We start from the raw sequence: 23,771 nt of genomic DNA, 5'->3' as shown, positions 1-23,771 counted from the left end.
GTGCCAAGAAAAACATACATGTAATAAGACAGAAAGCTCTATTAATTCATCCTGTTCATAGCATACACAAACAGTGCTTAGTTTTGACTTATGGCCAATGCTAACTACTCATTAGCAGGCTTAGAACTGAGATATTAAGAAGCCTGTTCTGAAAGACAAGCTCCTGTAGTTTCGACAAGCTTGAGTAGTTAAATTATCAACATAGTACAAGTAATAATCACTATGCATAAACTCAAATATGGCCAACAGGGAATACAGACATGGTTAAAAACAAACCAAAACAAAAAAACAAACCAAAACAAAAAACCAAAACAAAAAACAAACCAAAACACACACACACACACACAAAACCCCCAGCAAAAACCCATACCACCTTTCAAAAACAGCATTACACAACAACTTATACACACAAATAAAAAAGGTAAACATTTACTACATTTTAGCAAAACTTATACTTTATTGGGAACTTTTTTTTTTTTTAATGTAGACTATTCAAAGTTTTCTTTGCTACTTTGCAAGACTCAAAAAAACAGCCAAAACACAGAACCATAATTTCCATATCCAGTTTTTTTTAATGAAAATATATAAAATCCATATTTCTATACTTAAGGTCTCTATAACTAGCTTAGAGTGAAATTAAATGTCTCAAAATAGCTGAAGGCAAAGAGCTTAGGAATAGCTTCCATGTATTCCTTTGCATTCTTTTCAGCCATACTGGACTCTGAAAGTAAAACCAGTATGATCTGCTATTCTGGATGCAGCTGATTCACTATGATCTACAGTTTTAGATGGAGACTTCAGATTAAAGTTTTATGCCAAACACCCTTCTTTGAAGCCAGTAAACTGACCCAGCTTCTCAACAAGCTACAAGGCAAAAAGCAAGAAAACCCTTCAGAGTGTCAGTAGTCAACAGATCCACAGAATGAGTTGGACCATGAACAAATGGACCACTACATCTGTGCAAAAACCAGTTCTGCGCTTAACCTTTACGCTGCCTGCCTTTGTTAGCCATGAGTCATGTAAGTCAGAAAGAGTTACTCAGAGGATTGCCAAATGTATTTAGTGATACTTCGATGACAGAAAGGGCAGGACCAAAACACATTTAAGCCTTCAAGAGGAAACACCCAGTGAGCTCACATACAACAAAAATGGCAAAAAAGCTTCTGATGAGAGGGGCATGGAGAAGGACTTATGCCTATAAAAAGGCCCCATGATACAATATTCAGACCAGTTCCAAAAGCTTACGTGGAACATCGGCAATTGCATTCATTCTGAATAGTGTCTATGCACAATGTCCCAGGCATGGTACCCACCCGACTCAGACAGACAGACAACAAGCCTCCCCTAACAGATCTGCTTTGTAACAAACTGTGTTAAGTGGCAACTCATTTATCCTAACCTTTAACGTAAACACTGTATACCACCTCTACCTCACTCAACTGCATGATTCCAATGTGTCCTCTTATCCTCGTTTGCAAGAACTTCAGTGACCTCCAAGAAAGATCACATAAAACTGTGGTATTCAGCAGGTTTGAGATAAGAGAAACCCTTGTGGGTAGCGAGGTACCGTCTGACAACCTCTCGTGGCATACTGCAAGAGGCTGAAGAGAAATTCACCTTTGTTAGCAGATCTGACCAAGGAAACTTGTCCATGAACCACAGCTCTCTGCTGTCCCTGCCTACCTTATCACCAGCCAGCCACGCAGTTTCCACTTCTTCAGCAGCCGCTGGTGCTATATCTGAATCGTGGGATTCAAACCGAGACAGCAGCACACAGCAGGAATATCTGTCCCAGTCACATTTTTCCACCTTTTTATCCATGGATATTCAATTACTGATTATTTTTGCAAATCAAAATTTACATCTCAAGACTAAGCAGCAATACAAGAACTTTCCTTTGTCTTCTGTTTTCCCCTTCCCTTTCAGTACTTTCCCACCTTCACACCCAGCATATCAAGTCCTCACTTTCTCCCAGAATAGCTTCAAGAACCACAGCTTTTGCTTGCTTCTAGAAGCAGATAACTCTGAAGCTACACATATGTTTTGACATACGCAGTCATTTTGTTAGAATATGTGGAAAGAGCTAAAGATGTTTTTGAACGGTAAGTAATAAAAAGCCTTCCAGAAAGGGTCCAAAGTACATCAACAAAAAAGCTGCAGCCAGAGACATCAGAAACAAGATCTACAATTTACTGGACATGAAAGGATGCTAAATATACTCAACAGTACTGCTATGACACAGCAGATTGAACAAAACAGGTAGAAAGGCATGTAAGATACAGCCCTTGATCTTCCATTCTCAGAAGCATAAACACAATTAAGGCACAATTTAACTAAAAGATCATATGTGATGACCCACAGAAACAAAGATAGCCTTTTTAGTTATCTTAGTCTTCTCAGCTGGAAAATAAAAATTTCTCAGTTGCTTATTTCTCCTGGTTTTTTGTTGTTGTTGTTTTGGTTGGGTTTTTTTGTTTGTTTGTTTTTAAAAAAGATACCTCATTTACAAGCTTCTCACTGTATCAAGAAAACCCAGTTGACTGTTTTTTTTAAATACTTTTGCTCTATATGTAACAAAACCTATCATAAAACTTCAGCTATGAAGAGGCTTTATATAAAAAGCCAAAGGGGGGGAGGGAGAGGAGGGGAAACCTTACACAGCAAATTGAGACTGCAGTTCATTACAAGTAAGAGAAGCTGCGTATTTACACCTCTTCATAATAAATAGGTAACATTTATTGAGGTGTTCATGTCACTCAGACAATACTGTCAGTAGTATATGCATCGGAAACATCTTACATGAAAAAACAGGTATTTTAAAAAGACACTTCATGGAGAAAATCCTCAGGAAAGGAAACATACAGCAATTACTGCCAACCTAAATTTGGCATATACACCCACCTCTCTAAAAGATACCACAATCTGCAATATTGTGTCAAAGTTAATCCTTTATCTTTTCTGTAGAGTTAAGAGTGCTAAAGGCTCTCAAATTCTTATCCAATAAGAGCCAGGCTCAACCTTCATCTAAAGTACATTGACAGTGGGTGTTGTTAGAACAATGTGTCTACTTGAAGAAAACAAACAGCTTTCAAGATGCAATGCTTTTTCTAGGAAGTACTGACTCTTCTAGTATACCTGCAAAGGTCTAGCTCTCAGTAGCTGTACAATTAGGCAAGCAGCTTTCTTCTCCTTATTAAAAACCTGCCAAAAAAAAACCAACAAGAAAAAAAGAAAACCAAAAAAATCCCACCATTTTATTATTGATTGGATAGGGAAGGTGGTTCTGGAGAATTAAAAGTTTTACAGCCAAGGATATGGATGAAAATGCAAATTAAGCCTTTAGCCACTTACCTGGGAGAGAGGGTGACTCCTCAAGAGGGAGCATTCCATAAAGCACCAATATGAACAGCACATAGAACAAGTTATGAAATGCCTCCCCAAAACCACAAAATGCAGTCAGTAAAGATTCATCTTTACTAAAGCTACGGCCCTAACCTTGGTGCTTATTTTTGCATTCAGCAAGTCAAGGATAACCTAACCTTAGAAAGATATATCTAAATTAAACCACTTAGAAACATGGAAACAAGTACAGAACACAACATCTTTAGTGAAGCATGGTTGTTGTTTGGGTTTTTTTTTTTTATTTCACTGTGATAAGCTATTTATTTAAATATTAATCATATTCAATATTCATTAAATTGATTTTTTTTTTTAAGCTGACAGCAGCAGTCAAAGAAACTGGTAAATACACAATGTTGACAAACATAACCTTATTTGAATAAGCAGAAAAAATTCTCTGCATCTGCCATCAGCTCATCTTATTTACTAGTAACAGGGCAGCCTTTCTTCCCCTGCTTTCCAATGGCACAAAAAATGCTGCAATAACATAGCAGTTTTAAAATGCTAAAAGAATAAGATAATCAGCTACAGGTTTACTTAATTGTATGATCTTTTCTTTAACAGTTTATTAAAAAAAGACATACATTGACAAAGGTCTTCACACTCTGCATATTTGAATTAGTGGCATTCAAATAAGAACTGTCATTATATGCAATTTAATCAAATGCTAGTTTCTATCTGAGGCAACCCTACTTAATCTTTGGTTAAAAAACTACTTTTTAATAAAATATTCGCAGTATCTGGTTAATGAGAAACTGATGATGGCCTAACCTCACCTGATTAGCAACTGCAAAGCATGTCAGGACACAAATTTAGCCAGAGAAAAATTCTAAAGGGTATTAGATTCACAACGACTTCAGAGTCCTTTCAAACTATCAACAATGTCTTCCATCTTCCTGAACTCTACTTCTAGTTGAAATGAAAACTACATTTTTGTAGTGCAGCCTTTTTTGAGGCAGAATGAAACCACCTAAATGGTAAAATGAGAAAGCTGAAGGGTAAAGACTCCTATGCAGCATCTCATCCATATGATGAATCCCTAGGTTACAATGTTGTCTGTCTCTGGAAACACTTGGACTGTCAAGTTAACATCACAAACTGATTTGACAGAAACATTTCTCAAGTAATTTTAATAACTAGACTGGAGAGCCTATGTTTCATCAGAAGTTCAAGAATGCAACAGATACCAGACCACTGTATACATTAATTTATTCAATAAGACACATACATGCGTTGGACCAAATATGCTCTACCATACCTACAGTATTAAAATATGACTGTGCAGTGAACATCAGCAGGGTAGTCCTGCTGGATTTCACCCTTGGCTTTCTAAATAGTGGTGTACAGCAATAAAATAACCTACAGAAAAATGACCCGGCATTGTGCACAAACTCAGGATTTTGGTTTTTCCTTGCCTTCCTCCACTTAAAACCTACATTGCGTCCCCCGATACTATGTAGCCATAGGTAACACACAGAAGACCTTTCAGAAAACTCCAGTATCAAGTGTGACCTCAAGTACAAGGAAAAATAAAACAAACCCCCAAACCTCTAGCCTTAAACACAACTGCTCTTTCAGTATGAACATAAAGTCAGACCATCATTCACTAACATTTTAAAAGAATTCAATAAGCCTTTTCAATAAAGGCTATGTGCAGAACTTAAAAGCTCTGGTCTGACCAAGTGCTCCGTGCCAGCGCCTTCCTGAAATGGTCATAAACTTTCATCAACTGTGACTTCAAAATGGGACCTAGCTTACTTTACCTAACCCAATATCCTCCTCCTGACAGAGGACAAAAGCAGATGCCCACGAAAAAGCACATGAAAATGCTTTGAACAGGGGCTGGACCAGACAACTTTGACAGATTCCATCCAACTTGAACTATTCCATGATTCTGTGAAAAGGCATGTGAGCAAGCAGTGATATTTCCTGAAATAGCATTTGTCTCCCAAAGTTTATGGTGCTAGTTGATAGAGATCTTTATTTTGACCTCTTTAACAACATGTGCTTGTGAGAAGTTACAAATAGTAAACAAGAAAGCAAGCATCATCTACAGTCAGGCCCTGATGCTATTCAATTCAAAATTTATTTCTCAAAAAACCAGAGGCATCAACTTCAGCTAGTCACAAACTCTGAGCAAGAAATGGCTGCCTAACACGTATTGGCAGGAGAGCTATTCTGAAGCCTTTTAAAAGAGCTCTGTAGATGCAGTCAAGAAACTGCAGAAGGCACACAATTGGGAGACTTCTTCACTCATCTTTACAGATACCTGCTTTCTCCAAACAGTACCATGTCATGATTTCAGCTACTGTCATTATGCTGATTCTCCTTCTGATTTCCTGTATTTTCCACTTACCCTGCTGTCTGTAGCCTTGCCTGGTCTTAGTCAGCCACTCAACACAATTTAATAGGCATTAGAAAATACAATTACAGCATTCTACACTGTGCCCAAAAAGCAAGTTACTTCTAAGAAATTAAGTTTATTTTTAGCAAAAAAACCAGACAGACAGAAAACTTCAGAAGAGTGCCAAAACTGAGGGACGAGAAGATATATAGATATATATATACACACTGCCTAGAAGTTTGTCTGTTGATTACACAGTACAGTTGATGTTTTGAACTTGTAGGTCTCAACTCCTTTCTAATTAGATAGGTGTATAAAAATGTCTTGCAGTTAGTTGTAGAGTAAGTGGTTTTGCTGTTACTTGAAGCAGCAGCTGTTTTTTGAGTAGAACCTCAAACAGTCCAAGTATCTGCAAAGTTCATAAAATATTTCCTCTGAGTCAGTTTTGTTTTATTCAGTTATTTGCCATTTGACATAAATCGACCAAAGCAGATAAATTCACAGTCAAATAAAAATTTGGACACTGCCCTCAGTTCAAACCACAGTCTAACAGCATATAAAAAATTACCTCCTTTTACTTATTGTATAGACTGAAATAGCTGCGATAATTCAAGCCAAATTGTTCTACTTAAAGCTAAAATCTGGCCCCATCACCCAAGTCTCAACTCATTTCTTTGCATTCAGTCACTAAAAATGTTTGATCATAGATTAACCTCACTATTGAACAGTTCAACAACAGCAGGTAAAAGGACCAAAATGCACAGAGCAAGAACTGTATTTCAGAAACACAATGTGTATTTCCTCATAAGAAAAGTACAAGAATTTAGTTTTCCAACCACTAGATTGTTTTAGTCTATTAAGTGAATTAATAAGTAATGTGCATTACTGGATTAAGCTCTACCTGTATGGAAGCAGAAGCAGGTATTGATTTTGCAAAATCACTGACAGAAGACATTTCCCTGCAGTGGTAAATGGTTTAGCTTTTCAGTCTCAGTTACTCAGGAAGAAGGAGGAGACAAAATATACGCTTGAAATAATCGTTCAAATAAAGTATTTTATGTACTGTAAACACCCCAGACCATAAAAGAATAAAAATGTAAAAATTCCAGCACAACTTTACAAAACAAGTTAACGTAAAATGCTATTTTTATTGATACAGTAATATACATATAGGAGAGCATTTGGTATAGCAGGCGAGATCGTGCTCTTCAAGGTCTGACTTCGCTAGGGTTTCACAAAAGTTAATCAATGGGCCACAAATGGTAGCGCTGTGGAACATACCGGGCGTGTGGGACAAGCAGCTTCACTTGTCCTGCCCAGGCTAACCCTCCCATTAATCCCCCCTGTGCAGGCTTCAGGGCACATGGAAACAAGGTGGTTAGGATTTTATTTAACACTCTTTCTGCACCAGAGACTCATACTAACAAGGTTACCTTTGGCATTTTCAAAGCAAAGAGTGCCATACGCTAAACGTCTACAAAGAGATGATATAATTTCTTTTCACAACTTCAGTTCTGTTGCTGGGAGCACAGATGAATGGTTAGCCACAAACCCGTGCAACCATCTCAAAGGTTTCTGCATTCCCCAAGTCTTTTCCCAGAAGTCTGGAGATACAAGATCAGAATTCTTGTGACCAAAATGTAGTAAGTTCAAAAAGGAAATCCTCCTAAAAATAATTAAACTTGAACACTGTTTTACATTGCTAACCTCTCCACAGGTCATTAAGTAAAACACCATCACACGTTATCCAAGACCCAAGAAAACTGATGTTCAGAGTCAAGCTTGTCTTCAGGTCCTTTAAAGAGCTCCTTCTCTTATTTATTTGTTCCATCCTACATTAAGACAACAATATTTTTACTTCAGGGTCTTACATTAACTGCTGACAGGCTGTGCCACTTGTCATGTAAAGCATTTTCTGGAGGTGACAAAAGAAAAAAAAAAAAAAAACACAACACACAAATCCTCTTCATCAATGGCAGATGGAAAGAGCTAGCAAGGAAAATAGTGAAGTAAAAATAACCGGAAACTAACAATAAACTTTCTCATACCTTAAACCAAGAACAGATGGTAAAAGAGAATTGCTGACTTTCAAGAAAAACAAAAAAGTTTACTCCCAGAAAACCTACACCTCCCTTTTAACTCTGCAGTGTGGGACAGAAAGTTCAACAATATCTCATTAGAAAAATCATGTAGATGCGAAGGCAAATTAATGGATCACAGTTTGATACAAAGTAAATATTTTACAGATTTACATCATAGGGTTTGAGAAGGTATTTATAGATGAAAGCTCAACTAGCTCTTTACCAGAATATTCTATCACAGGCGAACCATTCAAATCTTTCATGAGACAACTTCAGAACATTCCTGAGATTACCTCATTTGTAACAAAATCAGATTATTCCAAAAGAATAAAAATCCAACTACATTTGGTGCAATAGTTCAAAATCCTTTAGTTTGGTGAACTGTTGGTCTGACTGGCGACAACCACAGCCTTGATAACAGGCATTTCCATCACAGCAGAACAACATAGCATTTTGTTATATCACTGGCAAGTAACATTTAAGGTCAAAAAATACAGGTGTTAAATGAGAATGGATCAAGGACAGCAAGATCCAAAACACTGGAACAAACTGAAGGTCAATGTCACTTGCTTCTGAAACACGTGGTTCCCCACCATGCATTTGAATACAAAGCATAGTATTTCTATGAAAGATAGAAGACATGGGCAATATGGATGAAGGCAGTAAAAATAATCGATACATGTGTACAATGAATTCCCTTTGTTGCTCCATGTCATTCGAGCTTATCAAGTGTCACCAACTGCTTATCTGATAATAATATTTTTCAGCAGCTGTTTGTTTCACAGTTCTTCATTTTAACACAATGCTTGTTAGCCTATACTGCAAAGTGCTCCACAGACATCCAACAACTGCCTTCAGACCACTGAACTGCTATTTTTTAACTGACTTAGCAATAGTAAATGGACCCAAGGTTCAGGATTAAGTTTTGAATTTATAGGTTAACACATGACGACTTCAGACTGCAAAATTGCTATTTTAAAAAGCACTGCTGTTTGCAGTTAGAAGTGTTACCTGGGAATGCTTCAGATTCTTTTCAAATAAGCAAACTGTCACCTTACACAGAAAGCAGCACCACTTCACGCATCCCAAGTAGTAAAATACCAGAACCAGATGCTGTTAGAACTGGCACTTGTTGTCCTTACGCGGCCCGCGTTTATTTATGTCCTTCCGTTGCATTGCTTCTCATTCTGAGGAAGGCCAAGAGTTTAATTCCCTTAAATCGCAGACTATTTCTGCCCTTCTGGAGAAGCATCTGCCCCATGAAAAACACTCGTTTAGCCTTCACAGCAGAAGTTTCATGAACAGAAGTATCAGAATGATGCGCTCTCCATTAGCTTTGACACACTTGTAGTTTCGGTTACAAGATGTCAGCATAATTTTTGGCTTAAAGCTTCATCAATGACAGAAGTCAAAACTTCAGTGATACAAAGCCAGAACTGCTTGTGAAATTAGGAAGTCAGGACTCTCCAAAAAACTTTCACGTCAATAGAGGGAAGGAACTACGCTGAATGGCATCATTACACACTTAATACAGCTTATATGAACACTGACAGAAACTTAGCACCCTTCCGAGATACAGGATAAGAGTTCTTACATTTGTGCTCTTGGTACGTGTAACAGAACTACCTACAATGAAAAATTGGGATGGAAGTAAAGGCTGACAAGAACTCAAACAGAAAAACTAATTTGATGAAACAGTCAGCTTCAGCAGCCTTTCTCACCTCCAACCCTGATAAGTGTAAATATTCTGCCTTTACCTATTATGGTAAATGGAAAAAACCAGACTACAACACCAAAATAGAAGTGAGAAAAAATTCTTCTTAGATGTTTATTCTCCTTAATAAAAGAAATTCTAGACAAGAGTATGATATAAACTCTAATTTGTCAGTAAATGTGCTCAGAAGCTCAATAGAAAAACATCCAAAACCCAAAATGAAACAGTTGCGTGCAATAGCCATACTACATACAGAAAAAACACTGGAAAAAGGAACAAAATTTAACAGCTTCAAATGGGTTCACAGTGAAGATCTGAACTGACTATTGCAAAATCAGCCAGAAGGAAAACATGCATACTGAATCAGAAGAGTCACATTTAACAGGTCACAGTGGCTTTACTACAGTTGTATATTTAGACCACAAATACGCCATCCAAAAATATCACTTTGGTTACAATATTAACCTATTCATTCATGAAATTGTCAGCATTTCTTGATACAGCAGGCAAGTCTAACATTTTCAGCCAACAGGAAAAAAGCAGTTTTCAACTCATACACCGTATTTATCTATACAAAAAGCTGACTTCTACTTTGAATCTCACTCTGGGCTCGTAGCAAAGGCAGCCCCAAAAACAGCCCTGCAGTAAACTGGCACCTGATTATCCAGGGCTAAGGAACTGGTAACAGTAGTAGTATGACTTCTAACAGGTCATTGCTTACAAGACATCCAACATTTAGCTCTCACCCTACCAATGCACCATGACAGCTCAGGACAATCTCTTGACTTTTGAGGGTAGAATCAAAGCAAGTGTTGGCCACCTGACAACCCATTTAAGAAGTAAAACATTTCCATTAGTCAGGTACCTTCTCTAAGATGTGTTTAAGTTCACACGTTACATTAAACACCATTACATCTGAGCATCTACAAAAGCATAACTAGAACATCATGCAGTGACTGATTATTCTTACTCTAATATCAAAAAATGAGATTCATTTCAGTTAAATTGCAACCTACAAACCTGTCACCAACAGGAACAAGGACCAGGTTCAAACAGTGATCTCACCATAATGAACAAGTGCACTGTAATATATGAAATACCAACAGAGTAACTGTGTGTTTCTGTGCATGTGCGCACATATTCAGATGTGTAAAATCAGCAAGGACATTTGTCTTTAGAAATAAAATAAAAAACTGGTAAGGCAGGATAAGAAAAAACACCCAGAGCAAAAATATTTATGTTGTTACAAACATAGCTAAAATTACAACTGGCCTGAAGACAGCTAATACCATGACTGGATTAATTATGTAGGTAAGTACTGAAAAACTCCACAAAGCTTTAAAAAAAAAAAAAACAAAAAACAAAAAACAAAAAAAACACACAACAGTGAAGAGATGACACCTACACAATGCAGAGCACAGTATCTCATTAGATGGTTTTCATTAAAATCCCTGCATTCATCTATTAGAGACACAGTTTTAAATACAGATAGAAGAATTCACACCATTTGTTATGAGACTGACAAGGAAATTATATATGAAGTAGAAAAAAGAAAATGTTTCCAATGGAATCATCACTTGTTTAAAGAAATAAAAGCCAATTAGGCTACAGGCAGATTTTTGCCAAATTATTGGTTCATATCCACACACTTAGGTAGAAGTCTCTTCCCTTGAAAACCTTTGCCAGGAAACAAAGAATTTTAAAAGAGAAATTAGGCTCCGACGAAAATGCTGCCACATAATAAACAGTTCCGTTTAGTTTAAATACAACCACCAAAGCCTTACAAAACCTTTCCTTAGTTTTTCAAAGCAATATTTTAATGTAATAATACTTGGTACTTAAGGTTAGTTGTCAGAACTCAAGATTCATACAACAGCAAGCAACCAGTAAGAGATACCATACTGAAGGTGGCTTTCATATAATCTTCACAAGAAGCTTTGCGTCCAGTTAATAAAGAAAATAAAAACCCAAAGGCTCTCTAAAAGTTGTCCAGTAAGCACTATAATTCCAATTAGTGTTGTAGTTGCAAACAATGAAAAATTGAGAACTGAAGAGCAATCATTTTAAATACCAGCTTCAGTTCTGGTCATTAGAGTCTTTAAGCATCCTTCAGTACAAGTTTAAGCCATTGCACAGTGAGGGAAACATTTCAAATGAGCTTAAGAAAAATTAAGATTTAAAAATGTTTTTTCATACCGAGTGATCAAAAACCCCTATACTACGACTAGCTTGTGAGAGTATTTGAAGAGCTATGGTTTCTAGATAAGCTCAAATAGGTAGATTAACCAACTTTCCCCAACACCAAGTTTCAACAATAATATACTAAAAAGTTTCTCTTCCTCCATCAGGTTTTACACTTTGTGCAGGTTTCTTTCCCCAACACTAAAAAAAGGCACAGGAAAATACCACAAAGAGGCAAGAACAAGCACACTGCAAACTGTATTTCATTGCATTTACAAGGGGGGGGGGGGGGAAGACCCACCCATACAACCAACCAAGCATGAGAGAAGACTTTCTAATTGAAGCCAAGTAGTCACATGAATCTATACTTCAAGCTCTCATCTGAAAGTAACTCAGTGGAAAATCACGCATTGCAGCCAGTAAACTCACTGTCAGATTACTGACCCTTCACATCTTGAAGAGATATTCACTTCTTTTCCACAGAAAGATCTTCAGAGTTCATCTATTCTGCCTTCTCAAAAAACCTTTATCATCAACTTCTTTCCACAAAAAGGGCTGATATGCTATTGGTGAGGCATTACTCCATCAACAGAGATTACTCCAGAGAAATGTGTCATCTCTAGGAATACCCTGGCTCCATTCTAAGTTCCACCAGTTTCCTATTTCTTTCATTTTAATCACTGCCAATTGTCCTGAATTCAACATATTTTGCTTTGGCATCCCCATCAGGTTCATCTAAGTATTAAGCTATCGGTTTTAATACTCTGTAGACACCATCGCTGGAACACATATCCACAGAACCAGTACATGAAAGGAAATAAATTATTTTTTTTAAGGTTACAAAATTCTTCAAAGAACCTTTCTTATTTCTGTACTTCACTGAAACCTCATAATCCTGTCAACAGAACACCTGCAACTTTTTTTTTTTTTTTTAAATCTAGTTTCCTAAGGGAGCCATATCTGCTACATAACAGTTGAACCCAAACTACTACTTTTCTTTACAGAAAGAGCACCCTGGGAACTGAAAGAGTGCTGTCTTCTAACCTGGCCCTAGCCCACTGGCACAGCAGTACCAGACAGGCAGTCAGATGTCATGCAAGTAGCTCAAAATGGGCTGCAGCCAAGGTCGTAGCATGGAATACGTGACAGTTTTCAGAGGATGAGAGAATTGAAGGAATTGAGGTATTTTGAAGAAGTGAAGTTACAGGGGAAAAGGAGGCAGGATGCATTCAAGAAATAAAAAAGGCTTTGCTAGTTCTTTTCCATAATATGCTTTTTCTTTCTAAGATATGTACGCCAGCGTACACCCTGACTGTATACACAAGGAAAAGCTCCATAACTGATAATACAACAATATAGGCCAGGGAAGCTAAGAACTGACTGGAAAGGTCAAAACTCACTTTTTTTTTTTCCCCCCTCCAGTGGGTTTAAAAGAAACCATGTTTTAATTTAAGCTGCCATATGCTTAATGATTTTGTTCCTGGCTTTAGAACTGGGGGGAAAGATATCACACTAGCAAAGAACAAGTAGCTGTGAGCATCTGAGGCTCTTGGTACCACTGGTTGGCTTGATAAGTAAACTGCCCCGGAAAGTGAACAAATGAAAGGGGTAATTCTAATCAGAACACGATCCATCACCAGAAGATACCAGTATGAAACCAGTCCGAGTTTTCTTCAGTGAACAACAGAAGTGTTTTAAAACTCAGAGTGTGCTTTTTCTTTAATGTAACTTCAAGTCTTGCAAAATACAGCCCTTTCCTTTGTGTCCATGCCAAAAAGCCATGTTGAAACCGAAACATTTGAGTGTGCATATAATTATGAATGAAACACTAAAACAATATTGCATGACATTTTCCTTTAAGTTGTAATCTACAGGTGATCTACAAGGCTAAAGCGACAATTAGAAAACAAAACAGACAATTTACTATAGGAGAGGTTTCAAAACAGCTTTCAGAGTGGAAGCTACCAAACAGTTGTTTAAGAAATAGGAATGATGTAGAAATGTCCTCTGGAAAGTCACTTGACTGTAAGTGTTCTGCACTTTGCAAATCAGATGCTTTTAAAAAAAGTAAAATAATATTTTAGAGTCCAACCTCTAATAAGGCTCATGCATCCTGAACACCTTAAAGTATATAGCTCTAGGAAAAGCCACCCCAAATAATTATTCTTAAGTACATAAAGTCTATAGGAGACAAGAATTTTTTAAAATTATGACCTTGCATCTAACCTGGGTGTTGATTCAAATCACGTTACCAGTGTAATTTCAATGCAACAACAAAAGAGGGATTTCCTGATTCAGTGTTTAGAGAAAAAGACATGCTGAAAAGCAACCCTCTTTGTTCCACACCTCATTACACTAAAACAAAAACACACACCCACTACTTAAGCAAGTGTAATTATATTATTAAACAGATATAACTACAATTTCACAATTAAGATTTCCTTTAACTGTGAGCTACTAACCATGGTAGTATAACTTCTGGAAGTTTTCTTTTCTTAAGCACCTGGCTTAAGCACGTACTTTCCTCCAAAAAAACCTATGCAGCAGAGAAATACAGAGAATACACTTTGGATTTGGACCAAATACTTACATCGGATTCTCAAGTGTTTCAACAACTACCTTATACTCAAAGAGATTACAAAAGATTACGAAGGAAGCAGCCTACCAAGGCAAACTTGAAATTTTTTCCACTGGTGAGCTTTAGTATTTCAGATGTAGAATTAGTTGCTTTAAACCACTACTTAAATGTCTTCTTTTGAAAGCATCAAGAATGAAGCTCAGTTTAATGCATATTTCTGCCTACCTTATGTCTTATCCTCAGAGGAGGCGCTTGTTAAGTTTTATTTCTACAAAACCAAGTCATTTCAGAAGGAGGGTGATTTAAACTACTGATTCGCCTTTTAGAATAGCACTAATATGAAATTCACTGTCTCATGAAGATTTTAAAGACAAATCAATGTCCAATGACAACTGATCAATAAGGAAAACAAAGGGCTATCTCAGTCTTCATTTTCTTAAAAATAAGTTTAGAAACACTACCAAAAGAAACAACACAACTTAGAGAAAACATAAATACAGTTAATGAGATAGAAACTTGAAATGTTTATTATGGCTAAATATTATGGAGTAACCCCAGTTCCTATTAAGGTTAACTTTTCAATGATTTTTAAAATATTAAACACAAAAAGGATACTTTTTATCAGTATTTTTTATCAACTTTTTTTTATATGCATGTAGTTCATAAACACTTCACCCTTTAGTTATACTTAATGTAAACACCAGAACACCTGGAAATTAGCAACTGTACTTACAGAAGAGACTTCACTAGCATTATAAGCCTCAAATAAAGTAATCTTAGTGAGTCCTGACTCAGAGCAAGTTACAGGATGGAGCACTGCCCACATGGCTGAAATGGCACCACTTCCAAAGCAATGCCTCCAGCCAGCTTAGATCAGCTCGGTTAAGGAGCACCTATGTCCTGAACCTCCTCCAGAAACCATGCTCTAGACCACTGAACAACTACTCAGCCTTATGCACACCCAAATTTCAAAGCCCCCTCTCCAACTTCACTGGCACAACAGAAGCGCAGGAAGCCACCACACATTGCTACAGGCAGCCCCATCATCTCCAGGGCAATGACAGTAACTTAGCAGCCTGGGGAATACACATTTTATGGAGTACACTCATGCTTGATGTATAAGACAGTTTCTGTAAAACTGATTTATCTCCCCGCAAAAATTCTTACTGGAAACCGTGTCACATCTGTTGGATGCTGTACTTACTACTTCCTTAGTGACAAGTATCTTGCAAAAACTGAAAACAGAATTGTTTCTGCAACAGTCAGTACAGCTGTACAACCATATTGACAAGTCCCCCCAAAATGCTGACTTTTTATACTACACATTTCAAGACAAAGAAGCCAGATACCACATTATGCACATTTGTTAAGTTTAACTGATAATTCCAGGCTAAACAGACAACTGGAAAACAGTTTTATACAAATGCACTAGCTGCAATATCAAGCCTCACAGACACCTGAAAATATCTGGACACAGATAGCAGATCCCAAACATGATTTGTTTTCTTCCTTGTACCTGTTTAACAACCACAAGCATTGTTTTTCTCATTTTTAATTTCAGAACAAACAGGTAACATACTAACACTGAAGGACCTATAAATAAAGCACAGCCAGCAGACTTGCAATTGTGCAATCTACAGTAAAAGGCAGCCACCCATGCACGATTCTTGGTAGCAGAAAGAAGAGCAAGAGAATATTTCAGATTACTTCCAAGAGATGATATATACAGTATTCTTATTCAGCCAGCACTGACGATATGCAGATTAGCGCTACATTCTAAAACTTTTAAGTTTTAATAAGTAGATTACAAATAATTCCATTTACTATTACAGAACTGTATCATAATCATGTCAGCTAAAGGCCTCAAAACAAATCAGAGTACACTACCTCAAAGGATGAACGCAGCACTAAATTACAATTCTGAGAATCTAATTGCACATTACATTACAATGTTTACCAACAAAAATGATCAGTAATACACAAACTACTTCATCTTCATACTTAAAATAGACATTTTTTCAGCACATACTACTACCAGACACATCACTTTCAAACAAAATCATTTCTCCCCCCTGCCCCTCCCCAGATGTCAGAGTACTAAAAGATCAGCCATCATTTTGTTTAAATACTCACTTTCAAGTATCTGATTTCTATACTTGGGGGTTAGAAGGAGAGAATCAGATGCATTTTTAATTTAGAAAACTAGTGCCAATTCCCCCAGTAAACTTCCAGACAATGGCACAAATTTACATGCAAATGAATTAAGTCTTAGTAGTAAATACACAAATATTAAAAGTAAAACTAGTAACAAAATTTTCTGATCAATATCTCATTTTCAATCTGATTTTGGACCAACTTTTCTTCTCAGTAGCCACAATTTTCTACAGTTGTCCTAAGTGCAATTGCATTAGACTGTACTACAGGCCCAAGAAGAACACCAAGGTAATTTTACACATTTTCTCCATTTCTAATACATCACTACATCTACTACTTTTGCTTTAAGTGACTTGCTTTTTGTGAGAATGAAACTTGGAAGTACAAATTATACCCCATTCTAGAATAATACTTTATGAAGACAGTTCCCTCCCCCTTCCTCCTCCCTTTTTCCTGCAGATAGCAGAAAACCAAATTTTATTTAAGACTAAACAGTTTTGTACCAAATAACAAATTATGTACTTGGATGCTATATTACAAAGGAACCTGTAATCAAGTTCCAAAAGAAAAAAAGCAACCCTCAAATTTTAAAATTCTCACTTTGTAATCAAAAGAAAATTATAATTTGACCTTGATTTCTAACTCCGTCAATAGTACTGTTATGTAACATGCTACACGTACATAATGACTGCACAAGATATCCATTGTATTGATGACAAAACATCAAAGCATTATCAAGCTAGCCAAACTACAAAAGATAAAGGTGGACATCAACAAAGAGACAGCTGGCTATTATAAAACACTTTTTATATTATTATTTTAACCATTAACATGTCAAAACTGAGTCACATATCCGGTATATATGTATCAGTTACACACAAATGTACACAACCTTAGTAACAGTCTACTATCATACAAGTACTCAAAGCGGGGGGGAGGAAATTGGATGTCCTAGCAGGAGAGATGACAATTTGGGTCATCACTGAAGCCTAAATGAACCATTCTGCATGCTATTATTCATCCATACTAACTACAGTTTCCCATTCTCTGTAGTCCATAGGGAACGCACTGTTTACATTTGGTTTTCTTTGCAACCATACAAACTAGAAAGGTTTGTTTAATTTAAAGCTTTGATTTTGTAGCACAGTTCTGTGGCCACAGAAGTGCAGGATATACAGAATCCTGCTGCCTGGTTATGTGCAAGAAAATATTCCAACTTTACTTCTGGATCTCAGTTTGCCATGTTGCACTCAATTGTAACAGCAGTTCAATTTTTTTTTTTCAAATGAAAATCCAAGTCCAAATGACTTCTATTATGTCATACTTGCAAGTCACATTTTAGACTAGATCCACACCAAACTTTTTTCTTAGACCGTATGAACTATAGTTCTCATTCTTTATTCTCCTCCTCATCTACTTGCACATTGGACAACATTTTCTTTTTAAACACTCTAGATTTAACAGTCTAGAAAAGGAAGATCCATATTTTCTCATGAGCTCATGCAAAACATTTACACCATCATCATCAATTTTAAGAACTATGTCAATATACTTCAAGTGATCACACACAGAACAAAGGAAGAAACTTACCTACTACCATGAGTGTGAATTCAAATCCTCTCTTCACAGACTTCCGGTAAACTTGATTGGGAAGATTTGCAAACCCCACATATCCTTCAAGGTTCTTCTGTTGCTAAGACAAGAGATATTTAGAAAAAAAGTTAAAAGAAAAGCTTGTAACATCTTACTTTGCTTGTATGTTTTTTAAGTTATTTAAATATTCACTTTGTTTGCAAACAGAGAAGGACTTGTGGGTGATGTGATGGTTGGAGGCTGTCTGGGGCACAGTGATCACAAAATGATAGTGTTTTCCATTCTCAGAGAAGTAAGGAGGGGCGTCAGCAAAACTGCTACCTGGGACTTCTGGAGGGCAGACTTTGGCCTGTTTAGGGGCCTGGAAGACAAAGTCCCTTGGGAGGCAGTCCTGAAGGACAAAGGAGTCCAGGAAGGTTGGATATTCTTCAAGAAGGAAATCTTAGAGGCACAGGAGCAGGCCATCCCCATGTGCCGAAAGATGAGCTGGCGGGGAAGAAGACTGGCCTGGCTGAACAGAGAGCTTTGGCTGGAACTCAGGGAAAAAGAGAGTTTATGAACTTTGGAAGAAGGGGCAGGCAACTCAGGAGGACTATGAGGATGTCATGAGGTTATGCAGGGAAAAAAATCAGAAGGGCCAAAGCCCAACTAGAACTTAATCTGGCTACTGCCATAAAAGACAATAAAAAAAATGTTTCTATAAACACATTAGCAACAAAAGGAGGGATAAAGATAACCTCCATCCTTTATTGGATGCAGGGGGAAACATAGTGACAAAGGATGAGGAAAAGACTGAGCTACTTAATGCCGCCTTTTCCTCAGTCTTTAATGGTAAGACCAGTTGTTCTCTGGGTACCCAGCCCCCTGAGCTGGAAGACAGGGACGGGGAGCAGAATGAAGCCCCCATAATCCAAGGGGAAACGGTTAGCAACCTGCTACACCACTCAGACACGCACAAGTCTATGGGGCCAGATGGGATCCACCCAAGGGTACTGAGGGAGCTGGTGGAAGTGCTCACCAAGCCACTTTCCATCATCTGTTAGCAGTCCTGGATAACCAGGGAGGTCCCAGTTGACTGGAGGTTAGCAAATGTGACTTGCATCTACAAGAAAGGCTGGAAGGAGGATCTGGGGAACTACAGGCCCATCAGCCTGACCTCGGTGCCGGGGAAGGTTAAGGAGCAGATCACCCTGAGTGCCATCATGCGGCATGTACATGACAACCAGGGGATCAGGCCCAGGTGGCATGGGTTCATGAAAGGCAGGTCCTACTTGACTAACCTGATCTCCTTCTGTGACAAGGTGATCCACTTAGTGGATGAGGGAAAGGCTGCGGATGTTGTCTACCTGGACTTCAGTAAAGCCCTTGACACCCTTTCCCACAGCATTCTCCTGGAGAAACTGACTGCTCATGGCTTGGACAGGTGTACTCTTTGACGGGTAAAAAACTGGCTGGATGGCTGGGCCCACAGAGTTGTAGTGAATGGAGTTAAATCCAGTTGGTGGCCAGTCACTAGTGGTGTTCCCCAGGGCTCAGTATTGGGGCCAGCTCTGTTTAACATCTTTATCAATAATCTGGAAGAGGGGATCGTGTGCACCCTCAGTAAGTTTGCAGATGACAAGTTATGCAGTAGTGATCTGCTGGAGCGTAGGAAGGCTCTACAGAGGGACCTGGACAGGCTGGATCAATGGGCTGAGGCCAACTGTATGAGGTTCAACAAGGCTCAGTGCTGGGTCCTGCACTTGGGTCACAACAACCCCATGCAATGCTACAGGCTGGGGGAGGAGTGGCTGGAGAGCTGCCTGGCAGAAAAGGAGCTGGGGGTGCTGGCTGACAGCCACCTGAACATGAGCCAGCAGTGTGCCCAGGTGGCCAAGAGGGCCAATGGCATCCTCGCTTCTATCAGCAATAGTGTGGCCAGCAGAACCAGGGAAGCAATTGTTCCCCTGCACTCGGCACTGGTGAGGCCACACCTCGAGTACTGTGTTCAGTTTCAGGCCCCTCACTACAAGAAGGACATCGAGGTGCTGGAGCGTGTCCAAAGAAGGGCAACGAAGCTGGTGAAGGGTCTGGAGAACAAGTCTTATGAGGAGCAGCTGAGGGAGCTGGGCGTGTTTAGTCTGGAGAAGAGGAGGCTGAGGGGAGACCTTATTGCACTCTACAACTACCTGAAAGGAGGCTGTAGCAAAGCGGGGGTCGGTCTCTTCTCCCAAGTAACAACCAATAGGACGAGAGGAAGTGGCCTCAAGTTGCGCCAGGACAGGTTTAGAGCAGATATTAGGAAAAATTTATTCACCCAAAGGGTTGTCAGTCATTGCAACAGGCTACCCAGGAAACAGCTGGGTCCCCATCCCTGGAGGTATTTAAAAGACGGGTAGATGTGGTGCTTAGGGACATGGTTTAATGGTGGACTTGGCAGTGCTACGTTAACGGTTGGACTTGATCTTAAAGGTCTCTTCCAACCTAAATGATTCTATGATTCATTTTCGCATTTGTAGAAAGATGCTGTCTACCCAAACTCTCAACAACCTAAGCTGTCTACATCAAAGACAGCACAATGAACAGCAACAATAAATAAGAAAAATCGGGGTTTTTTGACTGGATAGCCAAAAGACTGGCACAGAAAGTTAGCTATGCTAACAGTAATTTGAGCAAGTACAATTACCACATTATAACTGTGCAAGCACCAGAGTGTACAAGCGCAAACAGATTAAAATATAATCAACTTTATTCCAATGCCCATTTGAAATGCAAGTAAGTAGTATGAATGTAGCTTTCCTATACTTCCGAGAGTCATGGTGGTACCACCCCATGTGATGGGGACTAACCTGACACCCTCTACTTCTGGGTCACACAATTGGAGGCCTTCATGTTAAATCTAGATCTACGCTAATACAGCGTGCATTGCAACAAACCCTCCATAAAGGCAAAACTTCAGTTGCCTTGTACTGTGAGGAAGTTATTCAAGACATTGCCTACTATGAAAAGAGAGGAGAATTCTCGATGTTAGCCATTACTTCTTCTCACCACATTAATGAAAATGTTGAAGGTGCCTAAAATGCCTCTGCCTCACTGTAGTAGACTCAGCGATCCTCCAGAGATCAGCCATGCTACTTGTAAACCGCTCTTCCAGTACAATCCTAGAAATGCGTTTGACAACACAGCATGTCTGAGGATTGTCTTATGAGACAATCTGAAAATACTTACGGAGACAACTGTCTACTTAAAGCAACACAAGATACTGTTTCTCATGGAGCAATGATTTCAGCCTTTAGGCTTTATGTCCATCCAAAGTTGAGAGGATGTGATTTGATACTACCTCAATGTCAGAACTTGAGAGTTATGTACATACACAGAGCTGAAGCGCTGTCTACAAGTTTAAATTCCCCTCCCTAAGATTACCTTCAAGAGGACAGAGGAATTCTAAAAAATAATAAAAAATATCATCTGTTCTACTACAGGCACTATTGCCTCAGAACTTCTCTGTATGGGATAGAGTATGGTTAATTAAAGTTTGGTATGTGGTTGACTCATGCTTATTTGGATGTTTTTTCTAAAATTGACAGAATAAACTTATTACAGTAATAACTTCTAGATTTTTTTTTTTTTAAATTAAAGCACACATTCACTGCAAGGATATAAAAACACTATCCCTTTTAAAGCATTGCACACAAGAAGAACTAGCTTCTTTGCAATCCAATAGCACTAATCAATGAATTGACTCTCAGCTTTAAGCCACATAGCTGATTTCTCCATTTGGCAAACAAACCGTTATTCTCAAGCGATGCTACACCACTACAAAGACATATTATACTGGTGCCATCATCAAATTTAAATAAGCCTGAAAAGTCTGAACTTAGCAGGACCACTTTGAAAAAGATAGATTTAATCCTACTGCAAATTAGTATCAGCTCTCATTTAGCGATAATACACTGTGTCAATTCTCCTTCAAGTTTAAAAAAAGGCAGTATCTCTAAACTCTAACTCATACAGAATAAGAGAGGAACATCTAACGATAGCCAGCTAAAGCTAGATATTATAGTTTCAAGTTCAAATACACGCAATGCAAAAAGTGTTATTAATTCTCTAAATGTAGGAATGTTTGCCTTATGTCATCAAGAAACTCTTTTTTTAAGACACTTTTTGTTTCAATTCAGCCTTTGGTGCAGCAATAGTCTCATATGAAAGGTTTCAAAAGATTAAAAAAAAATCAGCTAGGAATTCAAAAATCCAAAGACTGTTTTACTTTTCCAATCTATTACTACAACTACATGTGAGGAATACAGTCTATCGCAATCTAAAACCCTGAACAGGAGCCAATGCTTCAGAAATATTACAGACATGCAGGTGGGTGCTCTTTAAGATATTAAAGAGCTCCTTAACTGAGTCCTTAATGACTTAAGGATATGCAATTGCTATTCATCCTACCAGATGTAAAACACCTGGTCAGTCAGACACTCCTTACAGTTCTACTTGTCAACCACCTGCATCTTTTAATGCCTACATACCTTTTAATGTATGTCATGCTTACCAGAAACAGCTCAACCCCTCATTAAATCTAGGTAATACTTTCTTTTGCTTAAAAGAATGGGTTTACATGTAATTCTTGTTTTAAGTTACTTTTATTTCTCTTCCCTTCCCCTTCACATACAGCTCCACATTCAGGCTAGTTTTACTAATAAGAACTTTAAGAATGCTGAGTATGAAATGCTAAACAAGAATAGATGGCAACTTTGGGGTTGTTTGCTCTGTTAAGTGGGTCTATAGCATTTACACCCACAATTTTAGATAATGAAATATAAATGTTACTAATCAGAAAGATGTATGAAGTGTTACACTTGGCATTAATGCTGTATTTAATGTGAGCATTTATACTCCGTAAGAAAGAACCTTTTAAAAAACTGAAGTTAGATGCCAGATTCAGACTTCTGGTATACCAATGCCAATTAAAATTGAAGCTTTCAACATACTGATTTTTAAACAGTTGCATTTGTTCATAACTTGCTACTTCTAAACAGACCAAAACAAACTAGGAATTGAGGTTCTTAAATTCCTGCAACAGCTTTTAAAAGAAGTTACTTACTACTTTTTTTGTTGAAGCATTGACTTCCATTGTATTGATCATTTTGCCAGGCGAAATCTCATGTTTCTAATACTTACAATAGCTTCCCTTTAACTTTCATCCCTTCCTGACTTTCAACCAGCTGCTACCTAAGCTCAGTTTCAGTTCACCTACTAAAACCCTAATGCTTCTTCTATTTCCACAATAGCTGTAATACATCTTTATCAAAGTAATACTTACAGCTACTTTGTGAACAACACATTTCCATCATTTCCAGTGTTGAAGGTATCGATATAATACATCCAAAAGTAGTCCAATAAAACGATGAATTTGAGCCATTGCAGCAACGAGTCCATGCAGGTACAGCAGCAATCCAGAAAGAGGAACAGGGGTGGTGTGAGGAGAGAAAGAAAAGGAAACAAAAAGTTACTTACATTTGACCAATAAAGTTACCCACAATACTTATAATCTAGTATGCTTAGCTTACGGTGTTTTATGTAACCTTAATTTAGGTTTTTTTTAATACGTATGACAGCTTCATTCCACGATAATACACTACATGACCTCCACGCCATTTAATGATCAATACAGGTAGTTATTAGATAATTCTTTTTACTCTAGTTATTCCATGTGCTTTTTCTTCACCATATGCTATCTGAACCTGT

General features: G+C 38.0%; 1 protein-coding gene across 2 annotated transcripts in view; it reads right to left on the bottom strand.

The window, feature by feature from the left end:
• The window catches only part of SEPTIN7 (septin 7), a 69,141-nt gene extending 45,957 nt beyond the window's left edge, over window positions 1-23,184 (bottom strand). For both annotated transcript variants that reach the window (XM_087767813.1, XM_087767820.1), the window contains exons 1-2: window positions 23,128-23,184; window positions 18,042-18,144 (exon numbers count right to left, since the gene is read on the bottom strand). In XM_087767813.1, the coding sequence (XP_087623939.1) occupies window positions 18,042-18,144; window positions 23,128-23,169 (145 nt within the window). In that variant the 5' untranslated portion in view covers window positions 23,170-23,184. The remainder of the gene's footprint in view (window positions 1-18,041; window positions 18,145-23,127) is intronic.
• Window positions 23,185-23,771: the final 587 nt, after the last annotated feature.

This window comes from Nipponia nippon, unplaced genomic scaffold (assembly GCF_047370975.1).
Source record: "Nipponia nippon isolate SJK-2023a ecotype South Korea unplaced genomic scaffold, ASM4737097v1 scaffold_1, whole genome shotgun sequence".
Classification (NCBI taxonomy): Eukaryota; Metazoa; Chordata; class Aves; order Pelecaniformes; family Threskiornithidae; genus Nipponia; species Nipponia nippon.
This window is presented reverse-complemented; position numbering and strand designations above follow the sequence as displayed.